Source organism: Chiroxiphia lanceolata, chromosome 4, assembly GCF_009829145.1.
Source record: "Chiroxiphia lanceolata isolate bChiLan1 chromosome 4, bChiLan1.pri, whole genome shotgun sequence".
Taxonomy (NCBI): Eukaryota; Metazoa; Chordata; class Aves; order Passeriformes; family Pipridae; genus Chiroxiphia; species Chiroxiphia lanceolata.
This window is the reverse complement of record NC_045640.1, coordinates 23298481-23326335: the sequence shown is the minus strand read 5'-3', so window position 1 is coordinate 23326335 and position 27855 is coordinate 23298481. Positions and strand designations below refer to the sequence as shown.

The window sequence follows — 27855 nt, the reverse complement described above, 5'->3', positions numbered from 1 at the left end:
AAAGACATTAGATTCAATAAAGGTAAAAGAAGATCTGATTTTTAAAAAGCAATCTTTGTGACTAGAATAGATAATAATAAATGAATCAGTTAGCAGAATATCCTACTCATTGAATGCTGTAGAGCTTAAAAGAAGCTACTATAACACCCTGTTATAATCACAGAGTTATAAGATATGACAACAACTATCTATATTTATGTTCTTTGTCATAAGCAAACTGTTTTGGTTTGGGTTTTTTGTCAAAAAATTATATATCTAACTCCTGCTTAAGTCGATACCTGTTATTTCTATAAGTTGTCTATGCATATTCAAACAAAGATATTACCTTTTTTAGAAAACACATTTGTCTAAAATATATCCAATAGAAGAGAAACGACTCAGAATTTTTAATGGGTAGTTGAAAAAATGTCAAGCCTTAGAGTTAAAAAAAAATATTGTTATTCTCTGTAAACATGAGCAAACCAAGCAAAAATAATAAAGCTTTTGTAAAAGTGTAAAGTACTACATGGTATGCATGGTATAAGGGTCTGCAGTTATAGAGTGGTCTCTCTAAGGTTTTATTATAGAGGCAATTGGGTGAGATACACTATCCCTGAAACACTTACTACATGAGTCCTGCTATTGGGAGACATTTCATTTTTAAACACATGATCTATATCAGATCTCATGACATGAAATGAGGCAGTAATGGCCATTTAAATTACAGTTGAGTCTTCCGGCTTTTTTCCTCTTCAGCAGTCATAAAGAGAATATATATTTAGGCTGTCTGATGATCAGCATTTGAAGGTCTTTAAATTCAATGATTCATAGAGCAAACGCATGATTTCAGTTAAAAAAATAGGTCCTTGTGTCAGACTATGAAAACTTGTTATTTCTAATATTTTATTATCAATTTGCTGTTTCTCCTTACTCAAACAATGGTGATAAATTATGTAAGTGGAATTTCTTAATCTTTGATGATATTCAATGAACAGTCTTATAATCTAAAGCTTGTGTTTATGGACCATACTGACAGGTATTAGACAAGGTGACTATAAAATCTTTGGGAAAAATGAGGTGTTTTTTACTTGACAAATTCATGACCAAAGAGATCCAGTTGCAGTAGTGTTGCTCTGCAGACACCCGGGGGCTTCATGGTCCAGATCAGCCTCCCCTGGTAAGTGCAGATGATTAGCTAGGCCATGTTTTGAAGCTTTCTGAACAAGGCAGATTGTAAAGGAAAATGCTGCTGAAATGAGTAAAATATAACCAGAAGACATGAAGGGTAAATAAAGTAGGCAACATGAGTAATTCAGAAGTATTACAGTGCATATCCTCTGAAAATAAGACTGCCTCTATTAATATATAGTATGGAGTATACTGAAGAAAATAGTATCATAATGTCACATACGGGAAGGAGGAAGTCCTTTCAGTGAAATATGATAAAGAATTTAGTGCAAAGGTTATTTAAATAGGATAGAATTTATATCATACAGTTAATGCTGGAGTTTTACAGTCACTTTAAGCTTGTACTTTTGTGAAGTTAATTCAATCTGGATTAGTTATCTGAGATGGTTTACTGTGGAGTACACCAGCTACAAAAAGAGGCCGAGACTTCATGAATAAGAAGACTTTATAAATACAGTATTACTTCATTCTCCAGAAGAGTCAAGTTTAACACTGAAACTACGGTTTGCTCTTTCAGCTTTTACTATATAAAATCTGTGCAGATATTATATAAAATCTGGCCACTGTAGATCCCCAGCCTCACCGAAAATCCCTGGCTAAAATACATCCTTTAACTGAGAAAGAAACTGAGAAAAGTCTATAGTGGTAGGACAAAGACACGAGTTGTTGTGTTTTCCATCACATAGGGACACCAGCTAATTAGTATTACAATAACAGACTCACAAGAAAAGAGAAAGGAGTGTCCTGCAACCCAATTGACAAAACAGGGTCCTATGCCCAGGTAGGTAATATATTGCACAGGGAAGAAAATTAATATAATTGAGACAATATTTAAGAAATAAAAGTGCAAGAACAGTTGTGATAAATATGGAATTATTACTAGACTGGTTTTTTTTCAAGTCTTGTTATTTATTTATTTCTTTTGTGTGAAAGAACTAATAAAAGAGCTTGGTACTCATCCTCAAAGTTTAGTTCTCAATTAAATTTTGACTTTCTGAAGAGTGATTCTACTCTTCAGCAAAGTTACTTTAGAAAAAAAAAACAAATTGGAAAATTGGCTCTGTGCTTGATTTTGTTTTAAAACTATTCCTATTCCTGAGTTACTTTCACATTTAACTATATTATCTTTCACATTTAACAATATTCTCTAAGTATTTGAAGAGTCCATTAAAAAAAAATAGCTTTTTCATCCATATTCAATAGAAGTCTTGGATGTAGGAGGAACAAAATACCAAATTTAGAAAAAGTAGGGATCAAATTATACATTTAAGTTACCATTTAGCAGATATGCATGTTGTTTTCAGAATACCTTAGCAGTGTTGCATAGCTGATAACAAAGGAAGTGGACTTTGTTCTCCTAGAAAAGGAGATTAGGGTGTGTGATGCAGACCCAGAAAGTTCTGTCTACATACACTGCGTATAATGCAAAGTTCAGTATGTGACAGTGAAGGCATTTTGGTGTATTTACTGATCTATTCATATTTAAAAATATGTGTAATGGTTTTTCTTCCTGTCTCTGGTATTCTAAAGCCCAAGTAAAAAATCAAAAATAATATAAGAAAAGCTAAGAGTGCCATAGACATGCTGTGCCATAGAATTTATATTATATGTTTATGTAAATGGTTTATTTAGCACTCTACACAGTGATCAGTGTTGGATTTTTTGAAGAAAGTCGTAATCACCTTAAAATACATAATTATGAAATAACATGGTTAGAAAAAGTATTTCTCTCCGGGTGCAGTCACAGTACTTGACTTTAGGCCATCTCAACAATGAATCAAATGTTCATGAGCCTCATGTTTAGGAAAGGCAAAGCTCCAGACTTTAGGAGGCAAGCAAGTCTGAGCCTATGCTAAACCTCTGTGTGGGACCACTTTATACCTGTATTCACTTCAATGCAGCATGGTGCTATTGGCCTAAATTTGCAATTAGATTTAACCTAGCTTCTGTGGAGGTTTTGGGCAACCATTGTTAAGAAAACAAGCTATAATCTGCTGTTCTGGGGTAGAGCTAACATATAGAACATGGGTTCAGGGTGCTAACTGTGGTTTTCACATTTCTGAGCCTGATCTATGTCTGCATAGCCACAGCCTTTGGTTATCTTTGTAATCTGTGAAAAAAAAAAAAAAGAAAAGAAAAAGGCAGGTTATATTCTTTATGTGTTCTCTTTTAGTTTAATTGATAACTTTCTCTAAGCAGTTTGAATATACCAAAGAGACTGCAGACTGGGGCTTTGAGTTCTTATCTTTGGTGGGCAATGTCCTCCTATTTGGAATGGCAAGAGGCACTTCAAGCCCATCTAATCTGTCTTTTACTACTTGAGCACAGACCCACAAAATATAGCAAGAATAAAGAGGAAGATAAAAATATCAATATATACTCTCAAATCCATACACTTTATTGTCCTATTTACATTCTTCTACAGGAAAAAATCTTGAAAATTTACGTGAAAATCTACTCTGCCTAAAGTCCAGCTTGAACTGTAAAATGCATAAGTGGTAACCTAATTATAACCTTTAGAAAAAGCTATTTCTTGAAAGCAAAATGTCTTTTTGATGTGATCAGCAATAATATTTTGTAGTTATTAAATATTATTGATGTTGTTTTAATGTTGTGTTTAATTATGCAAGAAAACCTGTAGCCTTTTCTATCTAATATTGAAGTGACACTTATTTAATTGCAATTTTAATTAAACTTGAGAAAGGGAAAGGCTGTAGAAACATGACATGAAAGTGTTGTTTTCACTTGATGGTATTTCTTTTCCTAATGACAAAGTCCCAGTCCATTTATACTGCTGTCCTCAATACTGGAGTTAAATCTTCATTGCTCTTAAGAGATATCCTTGTTACAAAGCAATGTTTGAAGGAAGCATGACATTTTCTGTATAGAAGATGAAAAAGATAGTAAGAAATATAACTTTTAGATATAGAATGTTGTGCTATCATCAGTTTCAGCAGTTTGTAACATAAGCTGAGCATTTGAATAAGACTTCTTAAATGGTAATCTAATTCAAAATTGTAGGCAGAATATGTCATCCTTTGTTTATCTAAAATAATTAAGGTTACTGGAACTCCCCGGGTGACTTGTCTATTTTTAACATTTGCCATTTTACATTTGAGGCTGTTGCTCAATTTGTTATTTAGAAAAGAGGCAGAAAACTAAGGAAACTATTTGTGAAATGGGATGTATGTAGTTAAAATTCAAAGATTTGATACCTCTCATCTTCTAACTTAACCTAATAATTTAACAAGAAATTAGTCATGGACAGATGGGGTATTTTCATTATGAGTTTTCTATTGAAGTATTGTTTGTATATACAGTAAGCCTCCAGTTTAGCCCCATTAAGAGCATCGGAACCCTGGAAATGAGCCAGCTATCATGATTTGGGCAGAAAGCAATGGGGAAAACAGAAAACAGAAGAGAAGGAACAGGTTGTCCAGAGAAGTTGTGGATGCCCTATTTCTGGAAGTGTTTAAGCTCAGCCTGGATGGAGCTCTGAGCAATGTGGTCTAGTGACTCTGCCTATAGCAGGGAGTTGGGACTAGATCATCTTTAAAGTCCCTTCCAACTCAGGCTATTCTATGATTTTATGATAATGTGTTTCATCAGACCTAAATAAAAGTGTGAAAGTATATACAATTTCAGTCATGACTGTACTTTGGAAATTTTTTTTTCTAAAACTAGTTCTGTGATGTCCATTACGTTTCATTACTTTTCATGCTAAATTTGCTTAAGCAACAAGTAAAATAAAAGAGAGAAGGAGGTAGCTGAAACTGTGACCTTTAGAACTAATAGCATCTTCAAAAGTGTCATATGTGGTTTCTGTTGAGTGTGAGCAAGCCAATGCTGTACAGATAAAACCTTAATGATATGCGATTCATTACAATTCAATAAACTGTGCAAAAGAAGAATATGGGAAAAATCTAGCACTTGGATGTGCAGGTAAGTTCCTCAGAGGGATTTATTTTGAAATAAGTTAAAGAATGCTCCATTACACTTCTCAAAGATGACAGGAAGTTATGTCAAGATAACTAGATCCTGTAAATGAGAGCAACAGCAAAGAAACAGAAAAGAATGTGTCACAGGCTTTGAAGGTACATTTGTATTCAAAAGCAACTAGAAAATGAGAGACAGAAGTGCTAGGATAAGGTGCCACACTGAACACAGGTACTGTGAAAAGAAAGTATTAAAACCACTAGACTTTCTAGTGACAGATTTCTTGGAGAAATCCTAGTCAGTAACTACAATGAGACATTGATGACAGGAATTTCTACATTTTCCTTTTTTTTTTTGTTTCTTGGTTAGATGACTTTCATTTGAAGCAAGAACTTAACTTGCCTGCCTTGCTAGAATAAATTTTCATTTCTAGGCTTGTAAACTTAGGTGAATCTTGTACATAGAACATGCTTTTGCTTCCTCATAAGCAGTGAATTCAAATAAAGCAGTACTGCAGACAAAATTCTCAGCATGTCTGTAGGTTAAAACATGTATCAATATATATGAAAGTAGGGAATCACAACCACATAGGGCTGTATCCACAGTTTTGGGTTCAGGTTTGAGTCAAGACATGGAGCAGGTAGTCCAGGGAAGTACTGTATTGTGTGCTTTGGCAAAAGGCAGTAGACAGAGCCTTTTTAATTTCTTGAAGTCTTCTTCTTGTCCCAGAGGATGTATTTTGAATTGCAATCTTTGCAGAGTCTTGTTGAAAGTGAGGTCACGTTCAAAGTTTTTTATTCACCCATTACCACTGCATGAGGGGTGCTAATTAAAAGCAAACTTTACTGTTGGTTTAGAAGTGGTTTTATGATTGTAAAGAGTATGTCAGTTAATCTGAATAACTTCTTGACTTGAGACGATTTTGCATGTGCAGTTGAGTACCATATATAACATGTAAGCCAAAAATTTGTTCCGACTTAACTGTCACAAGAATTGGTAAGGGAAAGAAAAAAATCAGTGTACTGTAAAAGTAATTAGGAAACAGTACATCGCCCTGTGGCATTACTTTTATGGCATTTATTTCAAAAGTCAAATATCAATATAAAAATATCTTAAAGGGACTATTTCATGAGCTCATCAGTAGTTTTAACAAAACAGACTGCACTAAGGTTGAACTTACAGCCATTGAAGAAAATAAGATGGCAAAAGCCAAAATCATTGTGTTATCATACTTGTACAGAATACATTAATAGTTTACAAAGTGATAGTCTAAAAATACAAATCCATCATATGGTACAGGAAACTATCTTATGAAGCTTCCTGGAAATCAGACTGACTATTAATTACATTAAAATATGGGGTATGGGTCAAACTGGCTTACACGTCTGAGTAAAAATGTAGGTTGGTATCCATTGTGACATACAAAAGTAACTGAGTTATAATGGCCTGAGTAACTGGCTGAGAGGAATCCCAAGGACACATAAACAATCGATAGCAAATGCAAAAGTGGAACCTTGATATTTTAGTTCTTGTGCTCATTCTTAACTGCAGTCCTATCATTTTTCTGAAGCTTTGTAGCATTTTGTCTTACTCTGAATGAAATATGTTACCTCAGGCTAGAACTCAGCTTATGAAAATTGTAATGCATGATTTAATTTCCAAAGTTAGTTATCCTGATATTTTATTAATGAAATATCAATGCTATACTATAACAATAATACTGAGGCTCAAGTTGTAAAAAGACTAGATGTTCATCTGCTGGTTGTTTGAGATGTAGTTAACATTTAATTTCTTATAATGCTTCATAAACTCCAAAATCTAAATATATTTAACCTTCTCAACACCTTGAGGAGACTGGTGGATGAATTTTATTATTTCTGCTTTAAAAGGAGCAAATGAGACTGAATAGATTGCCGAAGACCAAGTTTAGAACTTAGATGTTGCTATATGTCATGGACTGTGTTAAATGAGAATGTGTGCTTTTTTCTTTTACAGGAGAAAGGGAAATAATCTCATCAAAAGTCACAAACTCAGTTCTTCTATGTATTTTTAGAGAGCTGACAAACTTCATGTAAATAACAGAGCTGCTTGAAGGCCATCCATAAGGGAAGGAGTAGCAGTTGTTTCTCCTAGTTTATCTTATCAATTTGCTGTTTGTACAGCTAGATTTGGAGTTCTTAAATAGAATAAATATTCAGCAAGTAGCACAGATCCACAGTTTTAAAGATATACACACTCAAAAATTACAATATTTGAAAATTGGAAAATGGCTGACTAGTTCGAATCAGTTACTTTACAACTTAATAAACAATAAGAAATGTGGCAATCATCTACTCTGACTTACAACAAACCACACAGAGTGTGGAAATCTGGGATAGATTCATATTTTAAGGATCAGTTCCTGTACAGTTTAGATTGTATTATTCCATCTTCACTTAGACATAGGCTTACATGGTTATTCTCACGGACTGATGCTAAAAAAAAAATCAGGCCAATATCAATTACTGGAAAACAATATTATTTTAAAGGTGTTTGTAATGATAATTCTGAGTTGGAAGGTAATATTAGCATGTTTATTACGAATGACCTTCTTGTATTGCCAAATATATTTTAAGATACCAAAGCCCCTAATGTCTTTCAGAGAATATAGCAAGACTCATGCAACTTCTTTTTATAATTAGTTTCTAGACTGAAATTTTTTCTTGAGTTACTAAAAAAAAATTGCCTATATAATACTTATTGGATGACAGCAGCACAGAAACTCGAGTGAAGAAGAAATTATCAGATAACTAAATCTCTGCAATTTTCAGGCTTTTCAACAGATTTTCCAAAACTCAGTCTTATCAGCAAGTCATAGAATAGTACTCCGCCTTATGCCATATCTGAACTACATCAAACTTAGTAAGGTACAATTTCTTGTTAGATTTTTGTAAGACTTTTTTTATCATAGTGTTAGAAAGCTGCCATTCCATGCTCTCATCATCATCATCATCATCATCATCATCACCATGCTCTAACAGAGAACTATATGCTGTAGATAAATCAGTGACTTAAGAGCTTTCTTAGAAGCAGATAAATTATGCTACTTTATTTTAAACAAAGAGGAGAACACCATATATTAAATTATACTACTTTATTTCTAAAAAAGAAGAAAACAACATATGTGTTTGCATGGTACTGATAATGCCATTTACACATACACAAAAACCCTTATTAGCAAAACTTGGCTTAAAATGAACTTGTGTATATTGTCATTTTTCTGGACATAGTACAAACAGAAATAAGTAAACACAACTGAGTAGGTGTTTAATGCTTATTTCTCTGATTCTTTGCCCCTCTCAATAAAAAGAAAAAAATATCTCCGTTCTTGTGATCTTGTATTGCGGTCAAGGGAAGTAGAGAAGTAAAATTATGATTGAGACAATAAGGGAAGACACTATTACAGCACAAGTATAAAAGTGCTGAAGGCAATATCTTTTAGTGTGTTCCTTGTGAGACTCTGACACCCTTTTTTAAACAAAATACCGAGAGGACTATTATCTGTAGTCTCTGCCAATGGCCTGCTGACATGAGAAAATCATGTGGGTCTCCTGGAAGAGAAAGAAAGGACTTGTGAATTTCTTGACAGAGGAGAGAGAAGAGCTCAAGGGTATTAATCAATGATCATACTTTAAGACTTGCAGGAGAAAGAAATTCAGCCTACCACAAACTGGTAATTAACTGTGTTTTTGCATGGTGAGGTAAGCCTTGCAAAGGGGGTAGGTCTTTTGTTGTTTACAGGACCTGAATCTTTCAAATAGTTTAAGTTACTGTGGTTAAAATTCCTTTTCTAAGTCAGTATTCATTGGCATTCTTACTGTTCTGAAAGGAAGCTGGGCTTAGCTGGAAATGTTAGGCAAATCTGTGATCAGATGACTCCGTGAGTCATTAGGTTACAATCCAGAAAGGCTATGACCAAAAAGGGTGTTAGTATACTCACCTGAATCACATCTGAGTGCTCACTTGGTTTGGAAACATATGGGTCCCTTTGCAAATAACTAGGAATAACACTGAGACAGAGTGAAAAAGCAGTAATAAAAAGACAAGTAAGAACTAAATAAAGTTCTTCAGATTATCAAAAAAAGGCAAACCCAAAAGCTTACACTGGAGTGGTACTTTCTTCCTGCATAATACAAGTTTAGGGGTAAAATTAACTGCATTTTTTTGGTACACGGGTATTTATGTATCTAATAATTAGAACTTGCAGCTGGGTTTTCAGAAGTGCTTGGACAGCACCGGAATTGGTGCTATAACGCTGGACTGCAAACTTCTAATCATTTTTACTGGAAGTGAGAGACTGAAAAAACTGTTTGCATACAAAATTGTGATCCTGAAATCTTTTTATTACCATAGCACCAACAGTTTTTAACAGCCTTATTACTAGTAAGGCTATTTAGTTAGTCTGTACTTAATGTGTAGGAAGCAGTCTTTGAAGAAGGAAAGAGGACCCAGATTTATTTACTCCTCAGTTAACGCTTTAATAATTGGCTTCTTTGTCTCAGTATCTCTTTGCTTCTTTTCTCCTTCAGTAGAGTGAGTGGCAGACTTCAGGCTTCAGCTGCAACAGTGTGAGCCTTCTGGAACATCCTTGGCTTTAATTAGAAAAAATCAGAACTGATACTTTAAGAGGAGGATGTGTATATCCACCAGCGGAGTACACAGAAATACTTTCAGTATCATTTTGTGTAACAAAAAGCTAGTTTCAGCTGAGTGACAGTAATTTATAGATATAGGCCAGTTCCAAGAATTGGGGAAGTTACATGAGTTACCGAAAGCTCAGTAACTTTTCCTTTTTTGCAGCAAATGATCACAGCTGTGCCACTACTGGCAGGCTGTCCTACTTCCTCGAAGCTGGGGCGCCTGCCCCGAGCGCGGCTCCGTGCGGTGACAGAGGTGATACTGGGATGCCCTTTGCCGGGAGGCTTGGCAGGGAGGGAGACCCGCCGCCTGCCCAGCCCGGGCCGGGGCACACAGGACACGGCCGCCTCTGAAGCGATGCGCTGAGGCAGAAAGTGCTCCGGAGCCGAAGCCTGTGGCTGCCAGCGGGCTCCCTCCTGACTCCTCCTCAAGAAATATGCTGTCCGGCCAGAACGCCCTGAGCCCCAGCCCGGCGGCCCGGGCGCGGAGGGGCGGCAGCGCTCCCGGCGCGCCCAGGTGCGGCCGCCTCCTGCGGGAGGGAGGGAAGGAGGAGGGCAGGGAGGGAGCTCCGCGCCGCGGGCGCGGCCTGACGGGGATCGGCGTGGGGGTGGGGTGGGGTGTGGAGCCAGGCAGGCAGGAAGGAAGGAAGGAAGGAAAGAAAACTAGCAAAGATAGAGAAGGACCAGGGTGGCGGAGGGAGAACAGAAAGCCAAAGCAATCGGAAGCCCTGCGCTTCCTCCTCTCGCCGTCGCCGCTGGTCTTTGCCAAAGGTGAGCCGGTCCCGGCGGGGCGCGGGGTGTGCGGGTGTTGGGCAGGGTCTGCCCGGGCCCTGCTGTGCGCGGAGCTGGAGGTGCCGGTCCCGCGGCAGGAGAGTCACTGCGAAGTTCCCGGCGAGCGCAAGGGCGAAGCAGTGGCTTGGTACGGGGCACGTCTCACATGAGCCACAGATACCGAAGCTGGGATCGGACAAGAAGCAGCTGGTAGGCAGGTCGGAGACAAGGCGTATGTTGCTCTCTGTTTTCTTTCTGGCTCAAGTTGTTTTAACGGTTTGTATGTAAATGCCCTGCTAAAGAACAGTGCTTTATTACTGTGTATTTGTTTACTCTCTGAGTTGTTTTTGTGAAGTCGGATGTGAACAATCCTCTGGTTAGCTGCCATTATGTTTCTGGAAATTTTACCAGCAATTTTAAGAAAGTCAAAGAACTAGTAGGATGTCCTGGATCGAAAATACGTAGTGAAGGCTACAGCACTCTAGTGTTGCCACAGCAACTTGCTTCAGTTCCAGTTCCACCTTTAGCTTGCTTATTCATACCATGCAGTTCCTTACTCCAGCGACTCTGCAAGTTGTTCCACTGGAATTTCTTGCAGTATGAGGTTTGACTCCGAGGTAGTAAAGGTGGCTTAACTTTCTCTGGAAGAGAAGTGTTCTAAAATTAAAAAAAGCCAAAGAAGCATTTTGACAGAGGATGTGATTAAAGTTATTTTGTAAATAACTTAGTAACTTCCTTGTATTGATAAAGGGAATGGTTCTATTGTAATCGTTTCTATCAGTATGTTGCTCTGACTTGACCCATGTTAATTCATTAAGTAATCACTTTAAAAAGGTAATTTGAGAGTCGTGTTTGCATTTGTTTTTGTTTGGTTGGGGATTTTTTGTTTGTTTCTTTGTGCTTTTTTTTTTGTTTGGCTTTTTTTTTTTTTTTTTAGCATGCAGTCAATATGCTGATTGTATTATGTAAGTTTTGGGAAAGATATTTAATCTACAATGTTTTCTAGGCCTGTTAGTCTTGTCAGTTTTTATGGAGTCAGTTACAACTGGAAGATGAAATTCACTACTTGCAGATTTCATTCTGCTCCATGGTAAGTCCTGTTGTACAGTTTTATTTTGCTTTGGTTGTTTTTTTTTGCCTGCTTCTTAGGAACTTAATCTAGTATGTGGTTTAGCAGAAGCTAGGAGCAAGCCTGAACTTGCTTATGTTTGTTGAATTGATTGCTTAAAGTGTGATTATCTTGCCATGTACTTTTAAAGGTTTGACACTTTCTTCAGGTTTTGTCTGTATTGATATTAAAAAAGGAAAAAAAAGTTTCACTGAAGTATTTCTGTATTTAGCTATAAGCTCCTGTACACACATTTCATTATTAAAATTTGGATTGCTTGCTTGCTTCAGCAAAGATTTGTCTATCTTCCAGTCAGTGTTGTCTTGAAGACTTTTCAACTTGAAAATCATAGAATGGAAGAATTGTAAAATCAGCTGACATAGCTTTTCAGAATGCTAGATGCAGGTACTTATCCTCCATGTGAGGGAAGAGTCCTGATAGTTATAGTTGCCCTTTTTTCTTTGATGCTGTTTAGCTGTCAGTTTTAGTAAAACGAAAGAACTGTTAGGCCACTCTGAGTTTTCTTGACGCTCTTGTCTAAGTCTCTTCTGTAAGATGCGAAAAGGAAGAAGTTGAAAATCAGTTTGTAAAGAAGTGTGAGAAACATCATCTTCTATGAAAGAAAGCTGGATGATCCCATAGAAGGCTTGAGATGTGCAACACATATTGCAATTCATCCCCTGCCAAAACTTATTTTCTTACAAAAAAACCTTGGATGGTTTCCCTTGTATTGGTTTTTTTCCACATAGCAATTTAGATGTCTATCCTTATTTTCATAAAATTGAATGGTCAAATGTCTTCCAAGAAGTTTGATTTCTGTATAACCACTGTAGTATTTTCCCATTTTTAGTAACCATGTTGGGAAGGGTGACTTTTGTCTTGGTTACCCTGTATAGGAGAATATGATACTACATTAAGAATCAATTTCATTTAAGCAAGACCAAATTCCCCTTGGTTGGTTGGTCTTTTTGTTTTTTGTTTGTTTGTGGGTTTTTGTGTTAATGTTTTGGGTTTTTTTTGGTTTTGTTTTTTGTTTTTTAATGTATATTTCTACGTAGGAAAAATCTATTTTGCCTTGCTCTTAAGAGAAGTTTTGTTTTATAAGATATATGCAACCATATGTGCTAACGGTCTTGACTTAAACTCATAATTGTACAAATATGGATGTGAAGGAGAATGCATGTATTCATATAAATGTGCATATGTCATATATATGCACTCCATATCTAATGCTTTACAAACATTCTTTAGGATTTATTATTATTTTGCAATTAAAACTAAGGAGGAGATTATTTTTTAAATTTATATTAATCACATCAAAATTGATTAGTGTATTGAATAAATATGGTGGTCCTTGAGTTCTGCTTTTCTGTAAACTTCTTTAGTTCAAGCCTTTAATAAGAATAAAACACCGTAAGAAACAGTTCAGAATTCATCTACTAGCCTGCAATATATTCACTAGGATGTATAGATTTGTTTAGCTGTTTGTTACTTTAATCTTTGTGTGAGTAGTCAAACCAAATCAGTTGTCAGTATACCCTTTGCTCAGACCCACAAAATAATATGTGACTGTGAACTTACTTGTATTTAACCAGCTGTATAGCTAGGCCAGATCTATAGCATGTCTGTATAATAGATGCATTGACAACTTCTGCCATAGACTACTACAGAAACAGAAAGTGGCTTGGGCTTCATCTTCTAGCAGTGTTAGAATTTGTGGTCAAAATGTCTTCTGAGGAGGCAGTTCCTTCCTTTCTCAGACTGTTACATGTTTTGCTCATAAAATACACTGTAAAAAGTAATCATTCTTGCAGATTTGGAAACAGAGTTTGTTCTGTGCTGCGTAATCTTTTGCATTGTTATGTGGTTTATACAGAGATGGGTTAGAATCCAGATAGCTGATAATACATGGCTATTTGAGTTCCTGAAGCAGCAACAGTGGAGGTGTTCCCGAATGAGGTGTAGGCAAAACTATTGCATGTAGTAAAAACTGTATTAAAATACTGAAGAGAGTGTGTGAGTATAAATATATATGTTTACATAAAAGACATATTTATTTATAAACATATTGTTAAAGCCACTTTCCTAAGTGTATTTTTTGTTACTGCAAAAGGTGGAGGGATTGAACGAATTATGCTGTCTGAAAATAAACACTAACACCTTAGGGAAAAAATAGCCAAATGCTACCATGAAACCCAGAACTGCCAAGGAAGGTGGAAATGGCTGAGATAACCAGCTGCAACTGCAACTTTGAAACTCTTAGACTGATATGCTAACACTGTGGGGGTTTTATATATTTGGATATGTATGGGGTTTTTTTGTTTGGTTTTTGTTTGTTTGTTTCTTTGTTTTAATTAGTGGGTACATGAAAGACTATTTTCTGGCCCCAAAAGTGCCTGTCTGATACTTTTTTCCCACTTAGTAATTTCTGTACTAATTATTGTTTCATTCTGTACTCAGAATTTCAGAATATGTATTCAACTTCTTAAGACACTAGGTATTTACATTTGTATTTTCCAGGGTGTAGAGATGGGTGGAGGCCATACTGTTGAATTATATCCTTTATGGCTAGAGGCTTATATGAAAAATTTGAGGAAATGCTGATGTCTGAAATTTTTAAAGGAATGATGAGAGTTTAGATAAGCATACAGGTTGGGAAAGGAAAAAGGTAAATCTGAAAATGGGTTGTTAATCAGTTTAGCTCAATCCAAGGCTTTTTGAATTTAAATGACTTTGGAATCTTTTAGTGAGGGTTAACTCCATAATAAACTTAATCTCTCTTGAGCAGTTGATATTTGATTGATCTATAGAGCTCTCTCCCTAAACAGATTTAATTGTACCAATTTAATATTCAAGATAATAAGTCACTTCTCAGACTTGTAGGTAGTGATAAAAGCTGATAGAAATATTTCCACACAAATGAAGTTAAAGAGCCCAGTAAGAATCCAATGACTTCTTTTAAATAATGGAACACTTAGAGTAAGTGTGCTATGTTGGTTTCAGAAAAATGGAGGTTTGTTCATCTCCTTCTTATTATTCTGTCACATACATATGTATGTGGTGTAAGTATGAAGAGTTTAGTCTTTCCCTTGGTTTCGATTACCACGTTTTGAAAAAGTGTGGGAGTAATAAAGATATTTATGAAATTTTGCAAGAAAAGACTGAGGTAGTTCAGGTAGTTGATTGAGGTAGTTATTTAACAATTTATTTAATAATCATAATAAAGTACAATCACCAATAGCAGTGATAACTGTTGTGCTTCATTCAGTACATTATTTTAAATTTCTATTTACTTATATGTGGCTTTAGGGAATAAGGAGGAGTGTAAAGATTTATTTACGACTGCATTTCTGAATAACAGCTTATATATTCAAAAGACATTGTATCACAGGAAGAGTTTTTATCCTTTACTGAGGAATTTATTGAGGAATTGATACAGTAAAAACTTAGGCAACTTCTTAAGCTTCAATTCTAGGTCATTAATAGTGTGCTTTTTGTCAGGAAATACTTTGAAGAATGAGCTATCAATGCCTACTACCATGGATAAATTCTGGGCATAAGGGTTTTTCTCCTAATTGCTACTTAAGTCTTAACACTGTTCTACTGAAGCACTTCTTTCTTTTCCAGGCTGCTTAAGGCTAGTACCTGCATGCCAGGACAGCTGCTGCAGTCAGCAGATTTCCCTAAAGCCAAAATACTCTTTGTACAGAGAGGTGAAAAAACCTGTTGACTGCTGCTGATATTAAACCTTCTTTGAAGAGATATGATTTCAGGCTGTCTCAAACACCTTCAGAACAATAGCATCTGGATTTTGCGAGTCGTGAATTTAGATATGGCCCTGAAAGAAAAAATAACTGAAATAGATGAAATCTGGAAAGTGTAAGACCTGAGTTGAAAAATACTAAGGAAAAACTGTCATGGGCATTTGAGATAACAAATGTCTCTCGTGTGGAGGCCAGAACTTATAGAGTCATGCCTCTTCTACTCTTTGTGCCAAGGGAAAACTGCTTCCTTGACAGAGTTGAGAAGTTACCTGTTTCCACTTTTCTGGCATGACTGTTTGAAGGGCCTGATCTGTTGTAAATCATTTTATTGATTATAGTACTTGTTCAGTTGGATTCTCAGTTGAAGAGGACTTCAATGCACAGTTCACATAGAATGCTCTAGCCAGTCATTTTTCCTTTGTTCCATTGAAAGTCTATTTCTTTGTTAAAAGGAGTCTAAGGTTCAGAAGATAAGGGAATAGAAGCCCTATTTTGTAGTTAATTGGTGCTAGCATGGAAACAAGAAAGCTTTAGGTTCCAGTTCTGGTCTTAGATAACTTTTTCTCTCCCTGATGTCCAAATACTGTGTAATAAGAGCATGTGTGTAGATAAGTAGTTCATCTCTTAACTGTTCATCTTAATGTTTAACTATGTAGGTTTTAAGGAATGTATGTTTTAAGTCTGTGTTACTTGTGCTGCATTAAGACTGATTTTGCTATTCTCTTTATAAAGGCTAAGATAAAAGGATGGAATGTGTATGCTGTTTTGTTGGACTTTTTGTATACAAATAATTTTAAAATATTACTGTAAAAAAGACGGGGGGGCCTTTCAGAATTTTATTCAAGATAATTGTGAAGTTCAGGTGAGAATTTTTTTAATTGCATTTTCCATATGTTTGCAGCGTTTAAAAAAAATAAGTTTGAACTGAAGAAACTTGAAGAGGTGTCTTGAAGAAACTTATATTCTCTGCTGGCTGGCTGTCATCAAATTTAAGAGAGCTTTCTTGCTGGTGAACATGCGCACACCCTGACACTATTTGTACATGACTGTGTAGGGCAATATTCGATATGAAGTCATGTCATCCACAAGCAATGACACTGATATTGAAGAATTTTTGGTCAATATTAACCTTGGACAGTATATTCCTAACTTTAAAGAATATGGCTATAACATTGTGACAGATTGCGTGGGAATAAATAACAGTGTACTTCAACAAATGGGAGTGTTACCTACAGGGCATCGCAGAAGGATTCTTAAGCAATTAGACAGCAGTCTTTCAAAAATTCAAGGAAATACTCTTTTCTGTGAAAATCTAAAATTCAAAGACTTGAAAGGTTTAGAAGAGAAGCAACATTTGTCCTTGGATCAGGAGTCTCCAGTAAGCAATTCAGGTGTAGATGGCACTGGCTTGATAGCTGCAACACTGTCAGAACGACTTCTTAATAAAACTTATATTAAAAAGGAAAAGTTTGACCTTGTGGAGCAAAATTTAATGGAGGCAAATGATGATAGCTTTACAAATCTGGATTTTTCTCCTTTATACCAGAATTCAGACAGCATACTTAAAACTGTCAGTCAAACTGGAAGTATTAAAATGAATTCTCAGCCAGATGCATCACGGAAAGAAGCTGCTGCATACCAAACTGTTGAGGACTTGACTGGCTGTTTGGTATTTCGTGATCATCCTTCTTCATTTGCTCATTCATGTGAGACAAAACACAAGGAAAACCAGCATCTGAGATGTGCAGATGAGAGTGATTTATCTGATAGTAAGCCAGATTCTCCATTCTATAAGTTTAAAGGAGAAATGACAGACAATGACTTATATGATTCCTGTACACTAAACTGCATGAAAGTATTTCCAAGAGCAAGCCGATCTTTTATCTTAAGGCATCGACCTGTACCAGAAATTCCTGAATCCAATAAAGTTCAAGCTTCATCAAGGTAATTACTGTTTATTACTAATGAGGAATCGCCATCCTTGTAGAAATTACAGTTTGGGATTTCTTACAGGGTTTTTTTATTTTATTTTTTTTTTGTGGATTTTTTTAAAATGTGCTGTAAATACACTGGGTCTGGTATGAATGTTGCCAAATTAATTGAAGGATGATTAAGCTTCAATGCAAGTTAAAAGCAAAAATGAGAGCGTAAAGGAGAATTTTAGAACAGTATGTCCTTATAAACTCCCCAAATATCTCCATGTCTACATGTTATCAAAGAAAGGGATCTTTATTGCTTTATATATAACTGTTGTTAAAAACAACTGTATAAAACGTAAGCACTTTCTTCAAGATGACTCTTAGGATAATTTCTAAACTGATTGTCATTTCATTGTTAACTTTGGAGAATGAATGCAACCATTTTCTTATTTTAAGTGTTGGCCTTTGCTGATGTTCTCCTAACAACAAAACCTTAGCTTTTAATCATATTTGTACTATAAAAATATTTCTGAATCATTCCAGCAGGGGGGAAAATCAATGGAAAAAGTAGAAAAAAGAGGATAGATGTGGAAGATTTCCAGAGTTTATGGAATCTTTGAAGTTTGAGTTTCTTTTGAAATATTCAAGTAATATGACTATGTATTTTTCTTCCTTCAAAATGGTTGAGTTCATAACTTGAATCCAGAAATTACTGAGCAGTACTTATTATCTTGAATAAGCATTAGTTTTTGTAGCAAAAATATGGTGGAATGTAGAGGAAAATATCTGATGTTAGAACTTAATTTCAGACATATCTTAATAAAGTAATATTGTTTGAATGCTAATAGGCACTGAATATGCAGTCAATCACAATATTACAGTCTGGAAGCACAGAATATCTCCCCACAGATTAATTTTTAATATTTTTGGATCGATTAACAAAAACTGTTACTCATCATGTTTAATAATCATCATTAAACAGAAGAAAAATGTCCAAAAAAAGACTTCCGGTGAAAGGCGTATGCAAAGATTTGTTGGTGTAGTCATATCCAAATCATTAGATTGCATTTTTTTTAGTTAATGTATATTTTCTTAACCACTAGCTATGCCTGGAAGGGGCATGTCTGAGAATGTTTTTTATTTATCTTGGCTTTTTCATCTGCATATCTCAGCAGTTAGAAACACCGAGTTTATACATGCTCTAAATGCAGGGGTTTCCCAGCATTTATAAGTTTCTTTTAGGTTACTGAAAGAAGTCAAAATTAAATGTTTTAATACAATTCTTTAAGCAGGTGGAGAGGCAAAGATTCTTAAAAAATGTTTAATCAGTGTCTTACTGAAACTTAAGTATACGTATCTTTTGGTGAGGAGTAGATTTATGTTAACTTTTGTAGAGTGATTATCCCTCTTTCATTTAATGAAGCTATTGATGCTGAGACAAAATGGGATTCTCAACCTTAAAGGCAATAATAATAACTGGCTACTAAATGAGTATTCTTAATGTCTTTTGAGAAACAATCATCCAGTAGAGAGAATATGCTATATTTGTAATCTTCCCACTATTGAAGTAAATCCTCCAAATCCCAGTCTATTAGTGATTGATGTGACTGGGTCACTAAATTCATTACCCACCATTTTGTTTTGTGAGGTCCAGCTTATTTTTTTTGTCTTTATGCTCCAATAAAGTAAAGGAATATGGGAATGCTGAATGGACCAGTCTGTCTGAGGAAGATCAAGGCTAAACAAGAACTTCACAGCAGAATTTAAACTTCGCAGAAACATTCTTGATAACCTTGCTGGCAACCTTTTTTTAGAGGCAGAGGACTAATACAGAACTTTAAAATGGCAACTTGCAAGCATCTTTAACCTCAGGATTAAAGATCGTGCCTGTCTTGCAGAATTTCATAGACAAAGATTCTCAGCTGACCTTATTGACAGATGCTGATTTTGTCCTTATTACATTGAATGAAGGCTATTCCATAGAGGTAGAGAAAGCATTTCCTTCTGGTTGTTCATGGATATTAGTTATTAATTTTTAGTTATCAAGTTGTTTTTAGTTATTAAGCTGAAGCAGATTTATAACATGGTAGACCTGGTTTTTATATAGAATGCTACAAAGATAAAATTTCAGACTGATGAACTCTATATTCTTTTAGATTTTTTCCTGTCTCCCAGCTTTATTACTTGTGTTGTTTAGTATTGGGAGTGCTCTGATTCTTTTTTAAGATAAATAAGAACAAGTAGAACAAAAGTAATTCTGGATAACATGCTGCGTTTAGGGGAAAATATAAATAAGTAAAATAGATAATGGCATTTGGCCTGAGGAGGCATCATTCATTTTCTACAGTTGGCAGATCCTGTGATTGAGACTTCTTGCTTGGTACTGATATTCTTTAGACTCCATTTCTTAACATACAAGTGGTCGAGATTGCTAATGAGGTGTCCAAGCTGGTGCTGCTGTGTATCTCTACTGTCAAAAAAAATATTTTTTTAGAAGAGAGAAGCTGCTCCCTCTCTATTCCCATGGTCAAACATCGCCATTAATTTACTTCTGCAAACAGTCTATGAACCCCAAAACTTTAACACAGCGTGCTAGAGCAATTTGGATGTGTTTGCATTATGAGAGGTTAGGTCTTAAGGTGGATAGAAAAGAAAACATGTCTTGAATGAGTTTGAAAAGAAAAGCTTCTTTCATTTAAAATACTAGGCAGATGAATGCCAGTGAAGACTTTGAAGCACTGACTGCTTGCACTGACCTCTTTCCCTGACTTTATTTGCAAGATGACAAGAGTATATTGAATAAACCAACTCAGTGTGACGTTTTAGCTTTCCAGCCTCTCGACCTTTAGCAAGACCGGTCACTGCCTCATCACACCCTTTCATCCTGTTTGTGCGTAAGAAGGGGTGGTAGGGAAGAGTGTGTAGCCTGAGCTGCATCCGGTACCTCTTAATATATGAAAATTGTGAGCATTAGTCTCCACAGTTGTAACAAAGTGGTAATTGAATAATAATTGAAATTATTATTATATCATTGAAAAATTGGCACTTTGTGATTGGCACTCTTAGACTGCTCGCACTAATCTTCCATTAAAGAGCAAAATAAAGAATATCATCAATCTTCTTTGATTGAGGTATTCAATTTTTGAATTGAGAAAATTCAAGAGAAGAGGTATTAAATTTTTGAAATGGTTGACAAAAGTCAGAGATTAGTATTCATATAAGGTATTTTTTAATTTTTTTTACTCATGAAGTCTTCAGTATTTTTCTGTCTTTTAATCTAGGTATTCCATTTGCACAATAACTAGCTAACTATTCTATTGAACATTGATAGATTATTATCATTTTATAGCTTGAACTGAAGGTTTTTTGTTATGCATAATCTTTCAAGCAGTTATTCGAAGTAAACTAGTTTCATTTCTTTTATACCTTGAGATAGTTTTTACTTAACATAAGTTATAAATTTGCTTTCCAGAAATGACAGAAATGTTTTATTTTTGATTGCTGAAAACCCCCCCAAGATTATAGTTAGCTTATTAACAGGTTTTTTGCCATGCATACATACATGTAGGTACATGATCAAGAAAGAATACACTAATCCTGAAAAGTATATAGATTTTTAAAAAATCGTGCTTTGGGGTTTTTTTTAAAGGTGATTTTGTTATTTTTCATTTCCTGTTGAATTTATCCATCCACCCTGAAACCAAGAAAATGACTCACTGTTTTACATAAGGCAGTAAACCATAATTTTAAAAGCTCTACGAGTCAAAGCTGTTTATCTGTAACTCTTAATTTAGTTTAATGCTGCTAATACCTTTTAAAAAAAAACCCTAACAAATGATCTGTGTTGAAATAAGTTAGGTTAGGTTTTTTGTAAGCATACCAAGTTCTTTAAAATTAGGTTAGTACAAACTCAGGAGGTTAGTTTGCTAATGGAGCTTCAAAATATGTAACCTCATCAATTTTAGTAAAATGTATGAAGAAACACAGACTTTTAAAGTATTTGCTGTGTATTTTTTATTTTTTTGTAATTATAACTCGGGAGACAAAACAGCTATATAGGAACTAGGCAATGATACACTGTAGCTGGCCAAAGTCATTCTGTGTTTTCTAAAACCAGGATTTTACAAAATATCACTAAGGAACTTAATTTATATAACCTGGATAACAATTGAAATGTCAAGTAACCTAGTAAGGTGTGACTTCTGTCTTGAATCTAATCTAATGAATTCTTTGAGGCAGATTTAGGCATGGACTAAAAATTAAGTTCACGAATGTGTGCCTTCTGTTACAAAGAAACATCATCTTTTAGTAGGGAGTAATTCTACTTGGACTTCAAGGGACAGTAGTTCTAAAGTTTTAAATGTAGCTAATATTAAAATAATAAAATTTCTCAATAGCTTAAGTGGGGAAACAACAGTTAGGAAATTGGTATTTTTAGTAAAACACTTTATTTTGAATGATAGAGGACCTACAAACTGATAGACAAAATTTGTAAGGTTCTTGTATGGCATTTATCAACCACATAATATTCTGTAAGAATATGTGAGAACTTTTACCATTTTAAGCACAGAAAATGAAATTAAGATGAAAAATTACTAATTATGATAATGGGGGGATTCAGAGCTTGACTGAAAAGAACTCTAATACAGACTGCTAGAGTAGTGAAGAGGGGATAGAAATGTTCTAATTCACACATATTTGTTCCTGTGTTCTGATTATAAAGCTGCTGTCTTAACCTGGAACCTTAATAATAATATGTCACTATACATGAAACTACTGAAGTACTTTGGGGCCAGCACAACACCAATAATAAAATAACTTTTCTGTTGTGTATGGGGATACATTCTTACCCATCTACAAAACGTGCAGGAGTAATCACAAGCAGTTGCAATACAATGTCATTTACATCTTGGTTTTAAAACTTTGTGGGAAAATAATGCACCTTAGGAAATCAAAACTTTTCAGCAATTTTTTTCTAGTGGTTGAGAGCATGTTTTGTCTGGATTCCCATGCCCAGGGTCACGCTGAGTTTAATGTTAAATTAGATTTTCAGAGTACGTCCTTCTATAAATATAGTTGTTGGTAATCAATGGGAAGGAGAAGAGAGGTAAAGGATTGGGGGAAAAGTGTAGGATCTTCATTCTTCCCAGCAATCTAAATGTATCATAAGAACAATTCAGAACAAAACAGAACCCCAAACTCAAGATGTGTACTAGGATCAAAGGAGCATTCAGTGTTTTAAGGGAGGAAAACAAATTGTTGTGTGACTTTTAAATTAAATTTTCCCAAGTCTTAAAATCTATTATTTCTATATTTTCTATATAATTTTAATCATTTAACTGCATGAGGTGGTTAATTTCTGGGATATTTCACTTAATGTTTTAATTTTGTACTCTGTTTTGTTCAAGCTCCCTTCAGAGAAGAAGAAATGTGGACCTTGTAAATATTTCTTGCACTGGGAGGCAACTTCCACAAAGCAGTGAGTACTGAACGGTAATATTTACACCTTGAATATTAAGGAAAAAGTAACCTTGGACCAGAAGCTGCTTAAAATTAGTATTGACTTGCATATTTTAAGAAATATTGGGCATCTCAAAGGTATGGAAGAAGTGATTTATGTAATAGCAGGGCATTTAACCACTTCTGCATTTTTGCTTAGTTTTTAATTATGAACAAATAAGATAAAAATTAGAAAATCCTGACTTTAAACCTTCTTCATTTTGTTATACTTTTTTAGATTGGTGGTTTGAGTTTCTAAGTTGAGATCCAGATTTTTTAAGCAGAGTTAGCTTTTTCTTGAAAGATATTAGTAGCCTATTCCTGAATAGTGCTGCTTTTTTTGTTTGTTAATGCTCATACCTCCAGGAAGTTAATTGTAATAAATACTTTACTGAAGAGTTTGAGTCTTCCACAGTCATTTGCAAACTTCTTTCATATTTGAGAGATACATCTTGTTTGAGGTTATGTATATTGATTTCAAGCAAATACTTGATGACAAAATGAAGATTGTGCACAAAAACTTTATTTTTGGTGTGCAGTTTTTTAAGTGAGAATAAATTACACTTTGGAGCTATTGGTCCTTAGAAAACGAAAGGTTTTTTATTTTAACTTGATGCAGGGTAGAAAAGAAGAAAATGTCTGTATGCAAGTTATATTCAAATTGCATGGTAATAGTGGTAGTGTCTGTGCTGAAAATGTGTCTGAAGTTCAGTTAGAAATGAGAAATTGTTTCTTGTTCTTCAGAATTTTTTCTGTGAAGAACAGAGAAATCACAAGCTGAAAAATATGTCCCTTGTTGATTTTATTATTACTTTAGTAGACTATTGCACTATATGACTGTACTTACTTATTTTCTTGCTTTAAGAAACTTGCATAGAAGAAAAGCCAACCATCATCTCTCCATATGGGGAAACCTTTATTTGTGACAACCCTAAAGATACTAAAGTAAGTTAAGAAGCCTGAATATAAATGCTCTACCTTCACTTTAATCTTCATGTTAGATATCCTATATTGCCCTTAATTCTTTTTTATTTTTTGGCTTTTTTAGTTTCCAGTACTACTTCTGTCTTTTTAGGTACCTGCAAGGGTTTATAACGTAAATAGTTGAGGTCTAATAACTTTTCATAATCTTGAGATACAGATGGTACTGTTCAATAGTAATAGGAAGCTGTGGTGTGTGTGCTGGTTGAGGTTTTTTTTATTTTTTTTTAAAACCAACATAGGGTAGATAACAGACTTTCCTCCCCCACCCTATGTCCAGAGCTGCCATATTTAAGCAAGTACAGTGGTATATTGAAATACTTTTTTTCTGTAATTGAGGTCAAGGGGTAAATAACCATTCGAATTTATTAGTAAGGGTAAAAGCGACTTCTCTGCATCTGGTAATTGCAGATCAAGACTGGGCATCTCTACACAGACTTGTGTGTATCCTGTGAAAGCAACTTGCACAATAGCTTAGCTGATCTAATGGTCACTTTTGGCCATACTGTTTTTCAGTTCCTGTATATGAAAATTCTCAGGACTTCTGATATTTTTTGTGCATCTTCTAAACTTGCTGTATACCCAGAAAGTCACTTTTGTTTTAGAATTCTCTGAAGTGAACACTTTTGTTGGGGTCAGTAATTGATGATGTTAGTACCACAGATGGCATATGGACAGACTTCAGAATCATGTGGAGATCTGGGAGGTAAATTAGCTTTGTGAGGTGTCTGCCAAATGCCATGAATTTCCAGCTCCTGCTTCTATCTCAGCAGGATACAGACCAGAAATTGTTGATTCTGCGACTGCTTATACTTCTTACAGCCGATCTCAAACCAGAGTTAAAGAAAACAGAAAATTCTTCTGTCCTAGTCTTCACTCTAATGTTTTACTTTTTAAAATATTGTAAACTACTGACTAAAATAAAAGCTATTCAAATGGATGCCTAGGGGTTTTTTTCTCCAATTTTAACTTTTTAAGAATTGGTCAATAAAAAAAAATTTCATCTTCTAGTGGGAGTGGTTTTATAAGCATAAAAGTGAACTCTGTTTTTGGTAGGTACTTTTGGAAATATACTGTCCTTTTCCTTGTTGTTGACTTCTTAAGGAGGTACACATAAATTCATGCCTTTTTTCCCTCTTGTTTTTGTCATACACAGAAGTGATTTTTTAGTGTTCATTTTCTTTCCTTGCATACAATGTCTTGTCTGTGCCAGTTATTGGTGTCTTTGCTGATTGGTGTCTTTAAAAATTCAAAATTTAACTTCTTTGTAATTAGTTCAATGGCATAAGCTGATTTTCTACAAAGTTTCCTAGCTCTCTTGTTACTTCTTAGCATTATTCTGTACATTTAATTGAAATGATTGGTTATGAAAAAGGATACCCAGAAAGGTTGTCAGCACTCTTTCTTATCTTATAAAGGCAGCAAGTACAAAAGTACCACGCTGTTAAACTGGATTAACTGCCTGAAATTAATCACTGTTTCTGCTGGTTCTAGTGTCATGATTACTGCAGTATGTTATAACATACTTTTCCTGATCTGAAGATTTGGGTTTCAATATCACTTTCATGTATGTGAACAGTTTCTTAAGTTTGATGTTTATCACAGACCTGTTGGAAATTTCATAGCTAAATTTTGCTCCGTTAGAACTTTATTGCAAACAAAGGTCATAAAGGAGAACCGTAAAAAAAACATCCTGAGATACATTTCACTTTCATATTTTTTTCAACAGGTATCAAGGAACAAATCAGAATATTTAGATAAAACTGTAAAATATTGGACATTTTAGAGCTTGTAGCTGCTGCTTCATGCTAAGTCACATGAGCATGTAATTTGTAGAAGAAAAGGTAGCAAGTTGTTATACTTACTGACTGAAATTTGTTTTAAGGTCTTGTAAGTTGGCCATTACCATTCTTCCTGTTTCATTGGTATAAGGAAAAGGCTTCTGTAGGCTTTTACGAAGGGAATGCCTGTAGAAACAGGTAATGAGTCACTACAGATTGGAAGTAAGTGAGCATGAGAGAACAGGGGAATGAAGGTTATAAAGAAAATATGCCTTTGATTTGGTTCAGGAAGAAAGACAAATAGAAGGAGAAATCTCTAAAGGGCAACCTGAAGAAGGAACTGGGATTTTTCTATTGATTTAAAAATAACACAAAAATCCAAATGTTTTAAGGCTGTTTTATTGTTGTGCCCAACTAAAAGAGTCAAGTATGTTAGAATTCCTTCGGAGGAAAACTGAATTCTAATGAATTCAGGCCTCTAAAGTGAAATATTGGCTTTATTTCTTGCCGTAGACAGATTAAATTAAACATGCATATTGAGTTCAGTAAACTGTGTGAGTTCCTAAGCGTTGTGATGCTGTGGAAGGCTGACCAGATTGCAAATCTTACTACTTTAACATAAAAAACCTTGATATTTTAAAAGGAGACATTTATCTTTATGGACCTGTTATAAAATTGTACTGCTAAACCATGATTCAAGAATCAACCTGAGAACTGTGTGACATCAGCTTTAATGGAACACTAAGGTAGTATCTCTTAAGGAAGATGCCTCTGTCCTGAATGGCATTGAGTCTTCGTTTAATGTAGACTCAAGCTTGATACCCTTCATGCAGTCGATCTTTTAGCATTCAGGGTTCCTGTCTTGCTGTTCAAATCAGCAAGACTCCCTGTTAGAAAAAGCTAAATGTATCTGAATTACTTCCTGATCTGAAGTAGAGGGTTTTTATACAGACCTCTAAGTAGGCAGTTCCATCTGTCTGGGATCCAGAAACCAGATTTCTTCCTTAAGGGTGAGTGCTTCCTATGCATAAGAACAGTACATATTTAGAGACAGTTTCTGTGTAATGTATATACCTATCTTTTAAGAAATACTTCTCTCTACAAAGTAGTCTGCAGAAGAAAATGCTGCTGGTAACTACCTTTGTATAATACCTCAGAGATCTGTAGGAGGTGGGAGATGGGGATTTTGTCTCATCTTGAGTCTGAGCATCTTGAAGGGTATTTCTGTAAACAGGACATTGGAAATCCTTGGGGTGTCTGTGGGCATATAGAACTCCCTTTACCCACAACCTGTTTTCATTTGTGGACTTCTGCATTTTAAGATCTACTGGTAATAGAAATACATTTATTGGTTATTACTTGAAAGTTATCTGGCTCCCTGAATTCACTTACCCAGGTGCTGAAGACTGGGGAGGGAACACAAGCAGTCCATCAAATTGTTGTAATGGTTCATGACAGGGAGGAAGAGGTACTGCCACATAGCTTCAGTGGGTGTGGTTTGGGCATGCATACTAATAAGGAAACAAAGATAAAGGATACTGACCATTTTACTCTGAAGATGTTTCATTCATGGGTTGTGATACTAGCCTCTTGACTGTTGTGTAGAAGTGGGACACTTCCATTTCCCCTCCTTTGGTGAGATTCCAGACAATTCAAATAATTGATAAGCAGTGGACAGGTTGCTTTTTGGTTTTCTATTTAATTTGTTTGCAAGGTATGTGGATGCTTTTTTGCTTTGTGTTCTTTAGATTTGTGTTGTATTTTTGTGTTTTTTTGTTTACTGGTTTTTTTGTCTAGACCTTGATGCTGCAACATAGTACTGTGATGTGTGGGTGTCAGGGTTTTGGTGGATTTTTACTAGTATAATACATCTGGCTGACAGAGGAAGGCAGACAGTTCACCTAGGTTTGTCTTAGCATCAGCCTGTGATTTCTACATTTTTGCTACAGTGTACACTTCCTCTGATTTGGACTATTTGCTTTTTTTATTCTTGCCTTTACATGTTGCCAAGGTACAGTCCTCAAGTACAAGATTAGGTGCTGCTGCTCAAAAAACAAATGACAATGCTGTGAAAGCTTATCCACTTTTTTTTCTGACATCGTTCAGCTTCGTTACATACACATCAAAGATCAAATGAGTAAATCAAAATGCTTCCATCAGAAAGCACAAAGATGTTAATTTTACTTTTTTTAAAGGAAGAAAGATGAATACTGAGAAACTTAGTAATATAATATGATTGTCAGATCAAGTTTA

The 27855-nt window shown here is 35.1% G+C and overlaps 1 protein-coding gene across 1 annotated transcript in view; it reads left to right on the top strand.

Moving 5' to 3' along the window:
• Positions 1-10395: 10395 nt before the first annotated feature.
• The window catches only part of ARAP2 (ArfGAP with RhoGAP domain, ankyrin repeat and PH domain 2), a 120862-nt gene continuing 103402 nt past the window's right edge, over positions 10396-27855 (top strand). Inside the window, exons 1-5 of the mRNA XM_032686720.1 lie at positions 10396-10550; positions 11557-11640; positions 16324-17366; positions 22750-22820; positions 23706-23785. Of these exons, the coding sequence (XP_032542611.1) occupies positions 16498-17366; positions 22750-22820; positions 23706-23785 (1020 nt within the window). The 5' untranslated portion in view covers positions 10396-10550; positions 11557-11640; positions 16324-16497. The remainder of the gene's footprint in view (positions 10551-11556; positions 11641-16323; positions 17367-22749; positions 22821-23705; positions 23786-27855) is intronic.